This window comes from Oncorhynchus nerka, linkage group LG3 (genome assembly GCF_034236695.1).
Source record: "Oncorhynchus nerka isolate Pitt River linkage group LG3, Oner_Uvic_2.0, whole genome shotgun sequence".
Classification (NCBI taxonomy): Eukaryota; Metazoa; Chordata; class Actinopteri; order Salmoniformes; family Salmonidae; genus Oncorhynchus; species Oncorhynchus nerka.
Genome location: NC_088398.1, coordinates 78,212,998 through 78,230,249, shown reverse-complemented (window position 1 = coordinate 78,230,249; position 17,252 = coordinate 78,212,998). Strand labels below are relative to the sequence as shown.

At 46.9% G+C, this 17,252-nt stretch overlaps 1 protein-coding gene across 4 annotated transcripts in view; it reads left to right on the top strand.

Annotated features, from left to right (window-relative positions):
* The window catches only part of LOC115117096 (interleukin-10 receptor subunit beta-like), a 38,843-nt gene that overhangs the window by 6,808 nt on the left and 14,783 nt on the right, over nt 1–17,252 (top strand). For 3 of the 4 annotated variants that reach the window (XM_029645555.2, XM_029645554.2, XM_029645553.2), the window contains exons 6-7: nt 13,766–13,923; nt 15,056–16,432. In XM_029645555.2, the coding sequence (XP_029501415.2) occupies nt 13,766–13,923; nt 15,056–15,229 (332 nt within the window). In that variant the 3' untranslated portion in view covers nt 15,230–16,432. Of the gene's footprint in view, nt 1–13,765; nt 13,924–15,055; nt 16,433–17,252 lie in introns of those variants that run through there. The other variant, XM_065016050.1, reaches the window with a different exon arrangement.

Here is a 17,252-nt window from a genome sequence, read left to right as displayed (position 1 = left end):
CCCTGCCACAAGAGGATCTTAGACAGGTGGGGGATTGCACCAAATTATACCGGTACAAGATGGAACGTACCGGCAAACACTTATGAAGGCTCAACCAATTCAGGTCCTTGAGCCTGTTATCCAGACCCCGCGCCTGCACTCCCTCCCAGACCACTTCCGAGATGCCCACTACAGGCGCCGGACTCCCTGCCTTTCTGACCTCCTCGTACAGGTGCCTGTGATCTAAACCTACTCGGGCAACTTCAACCTCAGGGTGCGCACGCAGCCACTTGGCCGCATGACCAAAGTGCCACGGCAGCTGTTCCGCCCGAGGACCCGTGTTAGACCACACCATTATGCTTCTCGCCTGATACGAGAAAAACACCCGCAGGAGGTAACCGGACGGGTGTATCACTGGCTGAGCAAGCTCCGTTAACAAGAAGGAAACAAAAATTGAGTCCAGCTTGAGGGGGAAATGTGGTACCCCCTACCTCCCTCCCGATGGGACAGATCATGCGTGCCCTGGCGACCCACTCGCACCTGCCACTCCACATAAACTGAAACACAAGCCTCACTAGAGGCCTCCTCAGACAAGCCGGCAATGGGTAGATGTATGCCAAATACAAAAGAGACGGCAACACATCCACCTTTAGGACCAGGACTTTGCCCATAAAAGACAAATACCTAGCTTTCCACATTGCTAGCTTCCTCTGTACCACTGCGATACGCATGTTCCAGTTTAGCGTCGCTGAGCCGGAGGTCTCAAAATGGACCCCGAGAATCCTCAGGGCCCCCTCACAGAGAGATAACCCCCCAGGCACATCCGTTCTACCGCGCCATCTTCCGAAAAACTTGACTGAAGACTTTGCATGGTTCAGAACTGCTCCCGACGCTCGGGTGAAATCCCCAAAGATGGCAAGGGACCTTGTCAGGCACGAGTCCTTGCACAACAGCAAGGAAGTGTCGTCGGCGTACTGCGTCATCTTAACATGCAGCCCACCACTTCCAGGGATCAGCAAACCTTCCACCCCTGTGTCTGCCCTAATGGCAGCCCCCAGAGGCTCCATGTACAGAACGAAGAGGAGAGCCGAGAGTGGGCACCCCCTGCCTGACCCCAGACGAGAGGTCAAAAACATCACCCAAGTGACTATTTACACTAACTCGGCACCCCGCTCCGACATATAATGTACGAATCCATCCTATAAACTTCTCCCCAAATCCTAATCGACCTAACACTCTGAATAAAAAGGATCTATTCACGCGATCGAAGGCTTTCGCCTTTCGCGATGGAGTCCCTGATTAACTGTAGGTTCCATCTAATAGAGCGGCCCTCTACCCCGCACGTCTGATCCTCATGAACGACGTAGGGAAGGGCTGTGCGCAACCGGTCTGCTAAAACCTTTGCAAGTAGCTTGTAATCTACACACAGCATGGTCAACGGCCGCCAGTTGCCAAGGTCTGTTACTTCCCCCTTCTTATATAAAAGTGACAGCACACCAACAGCCATTGATCCCCCCCGGGACCCCCGTCTCAATGATGGCCTTCAAGACTTCGAGGACCACTGGTCCAAGTATACCCCAAAACTTGAGATAAAACTCAGCCGGCAGCCCATCTATCCCAGGCACCTTCCCTTTTCCCATCCTCCTAAGAGCGCTCTCAACCTCTTCTAGTGAGATCTGGGCCTCCATCACTTCTCTAATGTCCTCCGGCAACCGCCTGGACAAGTGTTCTAAAAACACATTTCCCTGCTCTACATCTATTTCCCTTTCCTTAAATAAACCTTGGAAATGATCAGTTGTCACCCTGACCATATCCTCTGGTTCTCTAACTATACTACCATTTTCTTCCCTAACACCATGCATTACCTTCCTACTCTGTCTTGCCCTAACCAACTTAAAGAACATAGCAGAACAAGTCTCATTATGTTCTAGAAAGCCACTATGCGCTCGCTCAAGGAAAGCACGAGCCTTCCGCTCCTGCAACTCCCTGAGCTGCGCCTTTAGGGTTGCGGATCTCTCCCAGTCAAACGACCCGCCGAGGTTGCCTGCCTCGTATTCGAGTTCAATTAACCTCTGGATACGATCCACCTCCCTCCTCTCCTCCCTTTTTTCCTCTTGCAATACCCTATTATAAAAGCCCTAATCCTCACCTTAACTAATTCCCACCACTCTAACACCCCTCGCACATGGACCGGAGGCCCTCAAGCCTCCAAAAGAAACCATAAAACCCGTCAACAAAAGCCCGCTCCTCCAGCACATCCCGATCTAGCTTCCAGTACCCTCTATCAAAGAGGCAGACTGGCGACCCCACCTGCAGGAGCACCCCGTCGTGATCCGAAAAGAAAACAGGCAACAGCCGCCCAGACAACTTACCCAAAGACCTGGGTACAAAAATCTTGTCGAGCCTCCGCTCAACCCCCCTGGAGTTACGCCATGTAGGACCGTCCATTTTCGGAGTAGTGTGCAGACCACCATCTACCAGACCATGGCAAGCCATTAGCCTGGCAATGGCGCCCGCACTGCTATCCCCCTCTTCCTAAATCTGTATTAAAATCCCCCTATCACTAATTTCCTATTTGTGACACACAGGGCGTCAGACAGTCCACCATCTCCCTTCTGTCTGCCACCACCTGTGGCCCATACACCACCACTAATCTAAATTTACAATCCCTTATCGTGACATCCACCCCTATAACCCTCCCCTGCATTACCACGAAAGAATCCTCCACTTTTACCTCCCTGTGCCCACACAAAATCCCTACCCCCGATGAGTGCACCCCCCCAACACCCCAAACCGACTCCCCCTTGTCCCATTCCCTCTTAAACCTAATAACATCCCCTCCATCCCTCAGGTGAACCTCCTGTAAAAAACAAAAATCAAACCCCACACCCTCCAAATAACTAAAAACCGCCCTCCTCTTAACAAAATCCCTTAAACCCCTTACATTTAAACTAAAAAAGTAAAATTAGACTCCATGAAAAATAAATACATGTAATACACTCAAATTCTAAACCCAGACAGAAAAAAACATAAAACAGGAGACTCACCCGATGCTCCCCTGCTCCATATCTACCGGTGAGAACACCATCCGTAATCCCGACATCCCCCCTCTTCCTCCATCGCACCCTCCCAGGATGCAGGAATAGTGTTTGGCTCGGAGTGCCCTGCACCCTGGGTCTACCACCACAATCCTCCCCCTCCCCAGTGTTGCAGCTGGTTTGGAAAAAAAAAAATTGGGGAGGCTGAGTCCCCAAACAAAAACTCCCCACCTCCTCTTGTACCCAGTCCTGAGTCTTGTTATGTGTGTCCCCACCCAACAGAAGTTGAGGGCCTGGGGAAACCAGCAGCAACCCAGAGGTTTCTCCCGCCCCCATCACTCTCTTGGCCATCCCTTCCCCCTCACTGTCGGCCAATCGCCCCCTCCTCTTCATACTCTTCTTTGGTGATGGCGGCAGTGAAGAGATACCACCCTCCCCCGCCAGCTCCTCCACCATACCCCTCATCTCTTCCACCATGGCACTTTCCCCCAGTCCACTTTCTCTTCCACCGTCTCCTTCTCCACCACTCCTCCCTCGCTTTCTTCTCTCTCATGCTCCTCCACTCGGTTGCCTTCTTCCGCCGCTTTTTCTGGTTCTCCTACTCCCGTGCCTTCCGTTTCCTTCTCTCTTCCATCCGCCCCTTCTGGCTCCTCCTCCTTCCTTGTGGCCTTCCCCTCTGGACCTGAACTCTGGTCATGAGGCGTGCTTCCTTCCCTCCTCTTCTTCCCCCATCCCCCGCTCCTGCTCCCCCAGCCGCAGACGCATATGACCTCTGACGGGCCGGGCACCCCTCCACAGGTGTGCTGACGAGCCACACCCATGGCACGTCTTAGGCTTGTCACAATCCCTCGCCTCGTGATCCTCAGATGCACAAAATCTGCATTTTCTTGCACTGCATGAGGCGAATATGTGACCATAGGCCATACAGCGTCTGCAAAATGGGGGCTGACGTGCATAATACAACGTCCCCTGTCAGCCCCTAGGGAGAACATAGCAGGAGGATGGAGGTAGCCACCATGTCCCCTTGGGTCCTCTCTGAGGAGGGCCTGGAAGCCTCTCCTCCCATTCCAAAACCCAAGGGAGTCTTTGAGGTGCCTTGCTGAGGAGACGTTATCCATGTATCTCCCCAGAAAAGCCCTCACCTCTTCGTCCTTAACGTAAGGGTTGTAAATGTTCACAGTTACAACCCTAAAGTTATTCTTCGCCAGGCTTGTTATTTCGTAGTGGCACATCGGCCTCTCACCTCCCACTGCTCTTGCCCTTCTCAGGATATCATCGTGTTTTTCCTCTGTATATAGTGCAACGTCGTATGCTCCCTCCAACGAGTTGCCTTGGAAACAAAACACGTCCTTCACCGTCAGCTTTAGAATCCCCATCAATATTATCCTTCCAAAGGATTCCCGTCCTAAAGGCTCAAACTCCTTTTCCTTCCAAGCAAACCGAATCGTGTTGGCCAGCCCAATCCCAGGGACCGACCGTGTTGATGTATTTAGCACCATCTCCGCAAGGAGAATGGCGCTCGTTCTCTTCTCTTCCAAAACAATTGAAAAGAAAAAAACCAAGTGACTGAGCCTATCTTTTTTTTTTTTTTAATAAAAATAATTTATTATCTTCAATACCATTCATTCTTTACAACTCATAATTTACATACATACACAAATAATGGTATTTTAAATAAACTAATTAAACTAAAACATAAACCACAAACAAAACCTCAGGGAGCATCTTCCCTCCCCGTTACCCTACAAAATACCTCTCCCTATCTCCCGTCCCTAATCTATCCTCTTACAAATCTAAATGACACCCAGCCCTAAACCCCCTTCCACCTCTCCCGAGCAGCATGCTGCCCCACTTCCTCTCCTCCCTCTTCATCCTCCCCTCAAATCTCCTTCCACCCTCCTCACTATCCCTTCCACCCCCAATCTTTCCCTGTCTTCACCATGTTCTGCCTTGCTTCCCACAGCCCCGTTTAAAGAGACTCATGAGAAGCCAGAGCAGAAACCTGTCCCTATCCGTCCCTCTCGCTCTCCCTACACCCCTCTCTAACCTGGCCCACGTCAATACAAAATCCCCCTTTACCAAACCTAACAACACCCGTGCCCTAGCCCATACTACTCCGGCAAAGGCACAGTCCCAAAGACATGGCGCACAGTCTCCTCCCTGCCACAAGAGGATCTTAGACAGGTGGGGGATTGCACCAAATTATACCGGTACAAGATGGAACGTACCGGCAAACACTTATGAAGGCTCAACCAATTCAGGTCCTTGAGCCTGTTATCCAGACCCCGCGCCTGCACTCCCTCCCAGACCACTTCCGAGATGCCCACTACAGGCGCCGGACTCCCTGCCTTTCTGACCTCCTCGTACAGGTGCCTGTGATCTAAACCTACTCGGGCAACTTCAACCTCAGGGTGCGCACGCAGCCACTTGGCCGCATGACCAAAGTGCCACGGCAGCTGTTCCGCCCGAGGACCCGTGTTTAGACCACACCATTATGCTTCTCGCCTGATCGAGAAAAACACCCGCAGGAGGTAACCGGACGGGTGTATCACTGGCTGAGCAAGCTCCGTTAACAAGAAGGAAACAAAAATTGAGTCCAGCTTGAGGGGAAATGTGGTACCCCCTACCTCCCTCCCCGATGGGACAGATCATGCGTGCCCTGGCGACCCACTCGCACCTGCCACTCCACATAAACTGAAACACAAGCCTCACTAGAGGCCTCCTCAGACAAGCCGGCAATGGGTAGATGTATGCCAAATACAAAAGAGACGGCAACACATCCACCTTTAGGACCAGGACTTTGCCCATAAAAAGACAAATACCTAGCTTTCCACATTGCTAGCTTCCTCTGTACCACTGCGATACGCATGTTCCAGTTTAGCGTCGCTGAGCCGGAGGTCTCAAAATGGACCCCGAGAATCCTCAGGGCCCCCTCACAGAGAGATAACCCCCCAGGCACATCCGTTCTACCGCGCCATCTTCCGAAAAACTTGACTGAAGACTTTGCATGGTTCAGAACTGCTCCGACGCTCGGGTGAAATCCCCAAAGATGGCAAGGGACCTTGTCAGGCACGAGTCCTTGCACAACAGCAAGGAAGTGTCGTCGGCGTACTGCGTCATCTTAACACGCAGCCCACCACTTCCAGGGATCAGCAAACCTTCCACCCCTGTGTCTGCCCTAATGGCAGCCCCCAGAGCTCCATGTACAGAACGAAGAGGAGAGCCGAGAGTGGGCACCCTGCCTGACCCCAGACGAGAGGTCAAAAACATCACCCAAGTGACTATTTACACTAACTCGGCACCCCGCTCCGACATATAATGTACGAATCCATCCTATAAACTTCTCCCCAAATCCTAATCGACCTAACACTCTGAATAAAAAGGATCTATTCACGCGATCGAAGGCTTTCGCCTGATCTAGCGCTGCTACCATTAAAGGCAGACCTCTATCTTCAACCCAAGCGATGGAGTCCCTGATTAACTGTAGGTTCCATCGAATAGAGCGGCCCTCTACCCCGCACGTCTGATCCTCATGAACAGCGTAGGGAAGGGCTGTGCGCAACCGGTCTGCTAAAACCTTTGCAAGTAGCTTGTAATCTACACACAGCATGGTCAACGGCCGCCAGTTGCCAAGGTCTGTTACTTCCCCCTTCTTATATAAAAGTGACAGCACACCAACAGCCATTGATCCCCGGGACCCCGTCTCAAGGATGGCCTTCAAGACTTCGAGGACCACTGGTCCAAGTATACCCCAAAACTTGAGATAAAACTCAGCCGGCAGCCCATCTATCCCAGGCACCTTCCCTTTTCCCATCCTCCTAAGAGCGCTCTCAACCTCTTCTAGTGAGATCTGGGCCTCCATCACTTCTCTAATGTCCTCCGGCAACCGCCTGGACAAGTGTTCTAAAAACACATTTCCCTGCTCTACATCTATTTCCCTTTCCTTAAATAAACCTTGGAAATGATCAGTTGTCACCCTGACCATATCCTCTGGTTCTCTAACTATACTACCATTTTCTTCCCTAACACCATGCATTACCTTCCTACTCTGTCTTGCCCTAACCAACTTAAAGAACATAGCAGAACAAGTCTCATTATGTTCTAGAAAGCCACTATGCGCTCGCTCAAGGAAAGCTTGAGCCTTCCGCTCCTGCAACTCCCTGAGCTGCGCCTTTAGGGTTGCGGATCTCTCCCAGTCAAGCGACCCGCCGAGGTTGCCTGCCTCGTATTCGAGTTCAATTAACCTCTGGATACGATCCACCTCCCTCCTCTCCTCCCTTTTTTCCTCTTGCAATACCCTATTATAAAAGCCCTAATCCTCACCTTAACTAATTCCCACCACTCTAACACCCCTCGCACATGGACCGGAGGCCCTCAAGCCTCAAAGAAACCATAAAACCCGTCAACAAAAGCCTGCTCCTCCAGCACATCCCGATCTAGCTTCCAGTACCCTCTACCAAAGAGGCAGACTGGCGACCCCACCTGCAGGAGCACCCCGTCGTGATCCGAAAAGAAAACAGGCAACAGCCGCCCAGACAACTTACCCAAAGACCTGGGTACAAAAATATTGTCGAGCCTCCGCTCAACCCCCTGGAGTTACGCCATGTAGGACCGTCCATTTTCGGAGTAGTGTGCAGACCACCATCTACCAGACCATGGCAAGCCATTAGCCTGGCAATGGCGCCCGCACTGCTATCCCCCTCTTCCTAAATCTGTATTAAAATCCCCCTATCACTAATTTCCTATTTGTGACACACAGGGCGTCAGACAGTCCACCATCTCCCTTCTGTCTGCCACCACCTGTGGCCCATACACCACCACTAATCTAAATTTACAATCCCTTATCGTGACATCCACCCCTATAACCCTCCCCTGCATTACCACGAAAGAATCCTCCACTTTTACCTCCCTTTGCCCACACAAAATCCCTACCCCCGATGAGTGCACCCCCCCAACACCCCAAACCGACTCCCCCTTGTCCCACTCCCTCTTAAACCTAATAACATCCCCTCCATCCCTCAGGTGAACCTCCTGTAAAAAACAAAAATCAAACCCCACACCCTCCAAATAACTAAAAACCGCCCTCCTCTTAACAAAATCCCTTAAACCCCTTACATTTAAACTAACAAAAGTAAAATTAGACTCCATGAAAAATAAATACATGTAATACACTCAAATTCTAAACCCAGACAGAAAAAAACATAAAACAGGAGACTCACCCGATGCTCCCCTGCTCCATATCTACCGGTGAGAACACCATCCGTAATCCCGACATCCCCCTCTTCCTCCATCACACCCTCCCAGGATGCAGGAATAGTGTTTGGCTCCGGAGTGCCCTGCACCCTGGGTCTACCCCCACAATCCTCCCCTCCCCAGTGTTGCAGCTGGTTTGGAAAAAAATTGGGGAGGCTGAGTCCCCAAACAAAAACTCCCCACCTCCTCTTGTACCCAGTCCTGAGTCTTGTTATGTGTGTCCCCACCCAACAGAAGTTGAGGGCCTGGGGAAACCAGCAGCAACCCAGAGGTTTCTCCGCCCCCATCACTCTCTTGGCCATCCCTTCCCCCTCACTGTCGGCCAATCGCCCCCTCCTCTTCATACTCTTCTTTGGTGATGGCGGCAGTGAAGAGATACCACCCTCCCCCTGCCAGCTCCTCCACCATACCCCTCATCTCTTCCACCATGGCACTTTCCCCCAGTCCACTTTCTCTTCCACCGTCTCCTTCTCCACCACTCCTCCCTCGCTTTCTTCTCTCTCATGCTCCTCCACTCGGTTGCCTTCTTCCGCCGCTTTTTCTGGTTCTCCTACTCCCGTGCCTTCCGTTTCCTTCTCTCTTCCATCCGCCGCTTCTGGCTCCTCCTCCTTCCTTGTGGCCTTCCCCTCTGGACCTGATCTCTGGTCATGAGGCGTGCTTCCTTCCCCTCCTCTTCTTCCCCCATCCCCCGCTCCTGCTCCCCCAGCAGCAGACGCATATGACCTCTGACGGGCCGGGCACCCCTCCACAGGTGTGCTGACGAGCCACACCCATGGCACGTCTTAGGCTTGTCACAATCCTCGCCTCGTGATCCTCAGATGCACAAAATCTGCATTTTCTTGCACTGCATGAGGCAAATGTGACCATAGGCCATACAGCGTCTGCAAAATGGGGGCTGACGTGCATAATACAACGTCCCCCTGTCAGCCCCTAGGGAGAACATAGCAGGAGGATGGAGGTAGCCACCATGTCCTCTTGGGTCCTCTCTGAGGAGGGCCTGGAAGCCTCTCCTCCCATTCCAAAACCAAGGGAGTCTTTGAGGTGCCTTGCTGAGGAGACGTTATCCATGTATCTCCCCAGAAAAGCCCTCACCTCTTCGTCCTTAACGTAAGGGTTGTAAATGTTCACAGTTACAACCCTAAAGTTATTCTTCGCCAGGCTTTTATTTCGTAGTGGCACATCGGCCTCTCACCTCCCACTGCTCTTGCCCTTCTCAGGATATCATCGTGTTTTTCCTCTGTATATAGTGCAACGTCGTATGCTCCCTCCAACGAGTTGCCTTGGAAACAAAACACGTCCTTCACCGTCAGCTTTAGAATCCCCATCAATATTATCCTTCCAAAGGATTCCCGTCCTAAAGGCTCAAACTCCTTTTCCTTCCAAGCAAACCGAATCGTGTTGGCCAGCCCAATCCCAGGGACCGACCGTGTTGATGTATTTAGCACCATCTCCGCAAGGAGAATGGCGCTCGTTCTCTTCTCTTCCAAAACAATTGAAAAGAAAAAAACCAAGTGACTGAGCCTATCTTGTGCAAACTAACACAGAGACGGGAACAATCACCCACGAAATACTCAAAGAATATGGCTGCCTAAATATGGTTCCCAATCAGAGACAACGAGAATCACCTGCCTCTGATTGAGAGCCGCCTCAGGCAACCATAGACTCTGCTAGAACACCCCACTAAGCCACAATCCCAAAACCTACGGGAAAAAAACCATACATAAACACAACCACAAAAAACCCATGTCACACCCTGGCCTGACCAAATAAATGAAGACAAACATAATATATTCCTACCAGGGCGTGACAGCTGTTACCGTTATCCTATCCTCTAATGCAGGTATTCCCAAACTGGGGTACCCCAAATAAAAATGTGATTCACATTATAAAAAATATATTATTTTTTTTCCACATTTTCAAACAGTCCATTTTATATTTTCCAACGGGGCTATACATTTTATATTTTCCAACGGGGCTATACATTTTATATTTTACAACTGGGCTATACATTTTATATTTTACAACTGGGCTATACATTTGGGTGAGTTTTTTTTCTCGCCTGAGTAGCCTTGTTTCACTGCCAAAAATAAAATTCAACCATCTAGTGTTCAACGAAATAACAACACAATGTCAAATACAGGTAGCCTTGTCAAATAATTAACATCCAATCACATTAACCGTTACTCTCTCGCTGGAATTCCACTAACGTTCCGTAGGTAGCTAAACGTAGCTGCTGCTCATGTTGGTATCTGTACTGATGGCGCGAAAGCCATGACAGGGAGACAGTGGTGTGCAAGCAGTTGCTCCCGACGCCACTTGGGTACACTGCAGCATCCACCGAGAGGCTCTTGCTGCCAAGGGAATGCCTGATAGCTTGAAAGACGTCTTGGACACTACAGTGAAAATGGTTAACTTTGTTAAAGCAAGGCCCCTGAACTCTAGTGTATTTTCTGCCCTATACAATGATATGGGCAGCGACCCATGTAACGCTTTTACAACATACAGAAGTGCGCTGGTTATCAAGGGGAAAACTATTGCCACATTTTTTTTTTAATTGAGAGATGAGCTTAAAGTTTTCTTTACTGACCATAATTTTCACTTGTCTGATGATGAGTTTCTCACACGACTGGCCTATCTGGGTGAGGTTTTTTTTCTCACCTGAATGATCTGAATCTAGGATTACAGGGACTCTCCGCAACTATTATCAATGTGCGGGACAAAATTGAGGCTGTGATTAAGAAGTTGGAGCTCTTCTCCAGGTCTTTCAATCATTGTATGATTTTTTTGTTGTTGTTGTGTGCAAATGAACTCAAGCTTACGGACAATGTCAAATGTGATATAGCGACGCACCTGAGTGAGTTGGGTGCGCAATTACGCTGTTACTTTCCCGAAACGGATGACAGAAATAACTAGATTCGTTATCATGCCTTGCCTCCAGTCCACTTACCGATATCTGAACAATTGCAACAAGCGGTTCTGTGAAAATTGTATTTCATCAGAAGCCACTGCCAGATTTCTGGATTGGGCTGCGTTCAGAGAATCCTGCCTTGGCAAATCGCGCTGTTAAGACACTGATTCCCTTTGCAACCACGTACCTATGTGAGAATGGATTCTCGGCCCTCACTAGCATAAAAAAATACAGGCACAGACTGTGTGGAAATTGATTTAAGACTGAGCCTCTCTCCAATACAACCCAACATTGCAGAGTTATGTGCATCCTTTCAAGCACACCCTTCTCATTAACCTGTGGTGAATTATTCACCATTTCTGATGAACAAATAAGGTTTCATATGTAAGATGGTTAAATAAAGAGCAAAATTATTGATTATTATTATATTATTTGTGCCCTGGTCCTATAAGAGCTCTTTGTCACTTGCCACGAGCCAGGCTGTGACAATAACTCACACTCATTCTTGTGTTTAATAAATGTATCGTATAGTGTGTGTGTGTGTGTGTGTGTGTGTGGCAGGCTTACAATGATGGCACAAAAAAACAAACATTTGAGAGTGCGCTGACCCTGGTTCTAGAGGGGGTGCGCAGCTGGAGGTTTGAATGTTTGAAGGGGTACGGGATGAAGTTTGGGAACCACTGTTCTAATGATAACACCTAGTAACTCCTCATTCTCAAAACACAAAGGCCAGTTTTAAATACACCACCTCGTTCGCGAAAATGGTTCGCTCCTACAGACAGTGAGTCATGTGGCCGTGCATTCGGGAAGTACTCAGACCCCTTGACTATTTCCACATTTTGTTACGTTACAGCCTTATTCTAAAATTGATCACATACTTTTTTCCCCCCTCGTCAATCTACACAAAATACTCCATAATACATCCAGAACAGCCTGACTTCTTCGGGGCATGGAAACGTTTCCAAATTGGTATCAATTGACCTAATGCGTGCCATGAAAAAAATAATAATAATCCCCCACACCATTACACCACTGCCACCAACCTTGTCTTTTTCCTCATTTTGGTACATTACAGCCTTTTATTTAAAAAAACAAATCTTGCAAAAATGTAAAAAAAGTTTGGACACCTACTCATTCAAGGGTTTTTCTTTACTTTGACTATTTTCTACATTGTAGAATAATAGTGAAGACATCAAAACTATGAAATAACACATGGAATCATGTAGTAACCAAAAAAGTGTTGAACAGATATTTATATTTGAGATTCTTCAAAGTAGTCACCCTTTGCCTTGATTACAGCTTTGCACACTCTTGGCATTCTCTCAACCAGCTAGACCTGGAATGCTTTTCCAACAGTCTTAAAGGAGTTCCCACATATGCTAAGCACTTGTTGGTGGCTTTTCCTTCACTCTGCGGTCCAACTCATCCCAAACCATCTCAATTGGGTTGAGGTTGGGTGATTGTGGAGGCCAGGTCATCTGATGCAGCACTCCATCACCCTCCTTCTTGGTCAAATAGCCCCATACACAGCCTGGAGGTGTGTTTTGGGTCATTGTCCTGTAGAAAAACAAATGATAGTCCCACTAAGCGCAAACCAGACGGGATGGCGTATCACTGCAGAATGCTGTTTAAGTGTACCTTGAATTCTAAATAAATCACTGACAGTGTCACCAGCAAAGCACTCCCACACCACCTCCTCCATGCTTCAAGTACTGAGTAAAGAGACTGATATTTCAGGCAAGCCGCTCTGCTTCTTGACACAATGCCCACATAACCCGGAAGCCAGCCGCATCGAAGGAAACACCTGGCAACCGTGTCAGCATGCACTGTGCCCGGCCCGCCACAGGAGTCAGTAGTGTGTGATGGGACAAGGACATCCCCTAACCTGGACGACGCTGGGCCAATGGTGTTCTTCGGCTTGCAAGCCTCCCCCTTTTTCCTCCAAACATAACGATGGTCATTATGGCCAAACAGTTCTATTTTTGTTTCATCAGACCAGAGGACATTTCTCCAAAAAGTACGATCTTTGTCCCCATGTGCAGTTGCAAACCATAGTCTGGCTTTTTTATGGCGGTTTTGGAGCAGTGGCTTCATCCTTGCTGAGCGGCCTTTCAGGTTATATTGATGTAGGACTTGTTTTACTGTGGATACAGATACTTTTGTACCTGTTTCCTCCAGCATCTTCACAAGGTCCTTTGCTGTTGTTTTGGGATTGATTCGCACTTTTCGCACCAAAGTACGTTAATCTCTAGGAGACAGAACGCGGTTCCTCCACATTCAACTTAGTGTATGTAAACTTCTGACCCACTGGAATTGTGATACAGTGAATTACAAGTTAAATAATCTGTCTGTAAACAATTGTTGGAAAGATTATTTGTGTCATGTAGATGTCCTAACCGACTTGCCAAAACTATAGTTTGTTAATAAGAAATTTGTGGAGTGGTTGAATAACGAGTTAATGACTCCAACCTAAGTGTATGTAAACTTCCGACTTCAACTGTATCTATATGAATCTATATTGATAGATGGATATATCTATATTGCTCCCTATTTCTCTGTGTGAGATGTGTGTTATCTTCTTTTACAGAAAGGACACAGAAAAAGAAGATTGTGGCGATCGGTGTGACCTCTACCATCCTGTTGGGTGTCTTGGTAGTGGGCCTTACGCTCTTCATCTACAGGCACCATACGAAAATCAAACAGTTCCTTCAGCCCCCACTACGGTTACCAGACCACTATTGTGAGGTACGTCTTTCCACGGATACAGTGATCATAGATGTGTTGTTTCATGTGATAACAGCGTCTGTTCATATGGGTGCCTGTCAACTAAATGCCTGGTGGTTAGAGCGTTGGACTAGTAACCGAAAGGTTGCAAGTTCAAATCCCCGAGCTGACAAGGTACAAAATCTGTCGTTCTGCCCCTGAACAGGCAGTTAACCCACTGTTCCTAGGCCGTCATTGAAAATAAGAATTTGTTCTTCTTAACTGACTTGCCTAGTAAAATAAAGGTAAAATAAAAAAATACAAAATACAAAAATTTAGTCAACTTTTAGTCTCATCACAGTTTGTAATACCTCCTTTACCTATAGTAAACACACAGTGTCTCCTGAAAGTATTCTTACTCCTTGACCTATTCCCCGTTTTGATGTTGTTACAGCCTAAATTCTAAATGGATTAAATGTATTTTTCACCCATCTACACACGATACCCCATAATGACAAAGTGAAAACATGTTTCTAGAAATGTTAGCAAATTTATTGAAAATGAATTACAGATCAAATTTTCTTAACTTTTAAGTATTCACAATCCTTTGGTATGAAACTCCAAACTGAGTTCAGGTGCATCCAATTTACTTTTATGGTCCTTGAGATGCATGGAAGAATTGGAGAAAAATCCCCAAATCCAGATGTGCAAAGCTGATACAGACATACCCAAGACGAATATGTCGAGGGGTTTGAACACTTTCCGATGGCATTGTATGTTTACTATAGGTTAATGAGGCATTACAAATGTGATGTGACAAAAACAGAGGGCATTTAGTTAACTAATAGGATCCTGTTTTCATGATTTAGAAAATAAACTAGACTAAATCATTGTTCAAATAACAAAAATGACAATGCTATTTAATCTATTTATTTTAGTGTAAATTATTCAGATTAGATTAAATCTAAAAAAAAAAGTGCCAAAATTAACAGGCATCTGTTAATGGGACTCCCTTGCATAAATAAAATGCATCAGTTGCCTTGTGCGAGCCAGAATGGCCCATAGGGCAGGAGCCTATCTCCTGTTTTTGTGGCGTTAGGCCCCTCGATGTACAAGTAGCTTACAACCCCTGGACAAAGCACTAACAACTTTCACGATGGGGTTGATTTTCCAGTACCTGTCAGGGGTGTTCCCCCAGCAGGCCCTGTCCCTCACAACCAGTCCCTGTGAAGAACACCATGATCTCATCTCCATCATCTGCCTTGAAGAGGACCTGATTCCTGAGTCTGACAGAGAACAGGATTATGACTCACCTAATGGACTGGATTTCTTTGATCATTATGAATGATCCTGTGACTTCAGACATGAGACTTATGCACTCCATTAGGATTTGAGATGAACTTGATAGCGTCAGAACATTAACTAGGGGCGGCAGGTAGCCTAGTGGTTAGCGTGTTGGGTCAGTAACCGAAAGGTTGCTGGATCGAATCCCCGAGCTGACAAGGTATGTTGGTAGGCCGTCATTGTAAATAAGAATTTGTCTAGTGAACTGATTTGCTTAGTGAAATAGTTTTATAGTAGGCCTGGCTATTGCACTGTTTCCACTCCAAAGGCTTTGCTTAGCATCAGCTACCAACATTATTGTTGATCAAAAGAAAACTATTTTACCATAAAGTAAACATCTGTGGGTATTTCAGTTTGCTCTGCAACCGGGGCCAGAGAAAGGTGCTTGTGTCTCAGTAATTACACCTACCCAGTAGCTGGATTTTCATTGGATAATAATCGGTGCAATCAGGTAGTCCAGCTAAAAATAGAACTGCTATACATTTCTAAATCATTTTAGGAAAGTGCTGAGGTTTTCTGGAACAGTAAGAAAGTGTCCTTGGGCCAGGACTTAAATTGGGGGGTTTTGTTTGTTACATTACTGCTGTATATTACAAATCTGTACATGTCACACTATTTCTAAGTATTAAAAAAATAATTCAAATGTTTAATGGGGTACTTTGGGATTTAAGCAATGCTAACTACCGTTAGTGCTAACTACAAGGTTAGTGCTAACTACCGTTAGTGCTAACGGTACTACCGTTAGTGCTAACTGTACTACCGTTAGTGCAATGACTGGGAAGTTCATGGGTATCTGCTAGCAGGTAATTTTACGAACCAATTAAATGACATTTTCCCTGAGGTGTACTGTATGTATGTATGTTCAAAGTTGGTTATGTCTTAAGTGTAAAAGTGTGTTGAGACCTATATGCTGTCACTTTATACGTTCTCCTCGTGCTAATTTAATTTATTTTTATATCGATTGTATTTCTTCTTTTATTAGGACGGCGGCAGGGTAGCCTAGTGGTTAGAGCGTTAGACTAGTAACCGGAAGGTTGCAAGTTCAAACCCCTGAGCTTATTCTGCCCCTGAACAGGCAGTTAACCCACTGTTCCTAGGCCGTCATTGAAAATAAGAATTTGTTCTTAACTGACTTGCCTGGTTAAATAAAGGTTAAAAAAATTAAAAAATTACTTCATGCTGTTAATAAATGTTTGGACACAGTCAAGGGTGTTTCTTTATTTTGACGATAGTGAAGACCAAAAAACAAAAAAGTGTGAACGAATCAAAATATATTTTATATATTAGATTCTTTAAAGTAATGTTCGGAGAATATGAAATATACTTATTCATGTCACTGAGGGAGAGAGGGTAATGTAACGTTTACATTATGTCAGGATATGTCACTGAGGGAGAGAGGGTAATGTAACGTGTACATTATGTCAGGATATGTCACTGAGGGAGAGAGGGTAATGTAACGTGTACATTATGTCAGGATATGTCACTGAGGGTAATGTAACGTGTACATTATGTCAGGATATGTCACTGAGGGTAATGTAATGTTTACATTATGTCAGGATATGTCACTGAGGGAGAGAGGGTAATGTAACGTGTACATTATGTCAGGATATGTCACTGAGGGAGAGAGGGTAATGTAACGTGTACATTATGTCAGGATATGTCACTGAGGGTAATGTAATGTTTACATTATGTCAGGATATGTCACTGAGGGAGAGAGGATAATGTAACGTGTACATTATGTCAGGATATGTCACTGAGGGAGAGAGGGTAATGTAATGTTTACATTATGTCACTGAGGGAGAGGGGGTAATGTAACGTTTACATTGTCAGGATATGTCACTGAGGGAGAGGGGGTAATGTAACGTTTACATTGTCAGGATATGTCACTGAGGGAGAGGGGGTAATGTAACGTTTACATTGTCAGGATATGTCACTGAGGGAGAGAGGGTAACGTAACGTTTACATTATGTCAGGATATGTTATTGTTAGCCATCAGGGATCCTCTGGGAGGAGAAGAGACAGTCTGG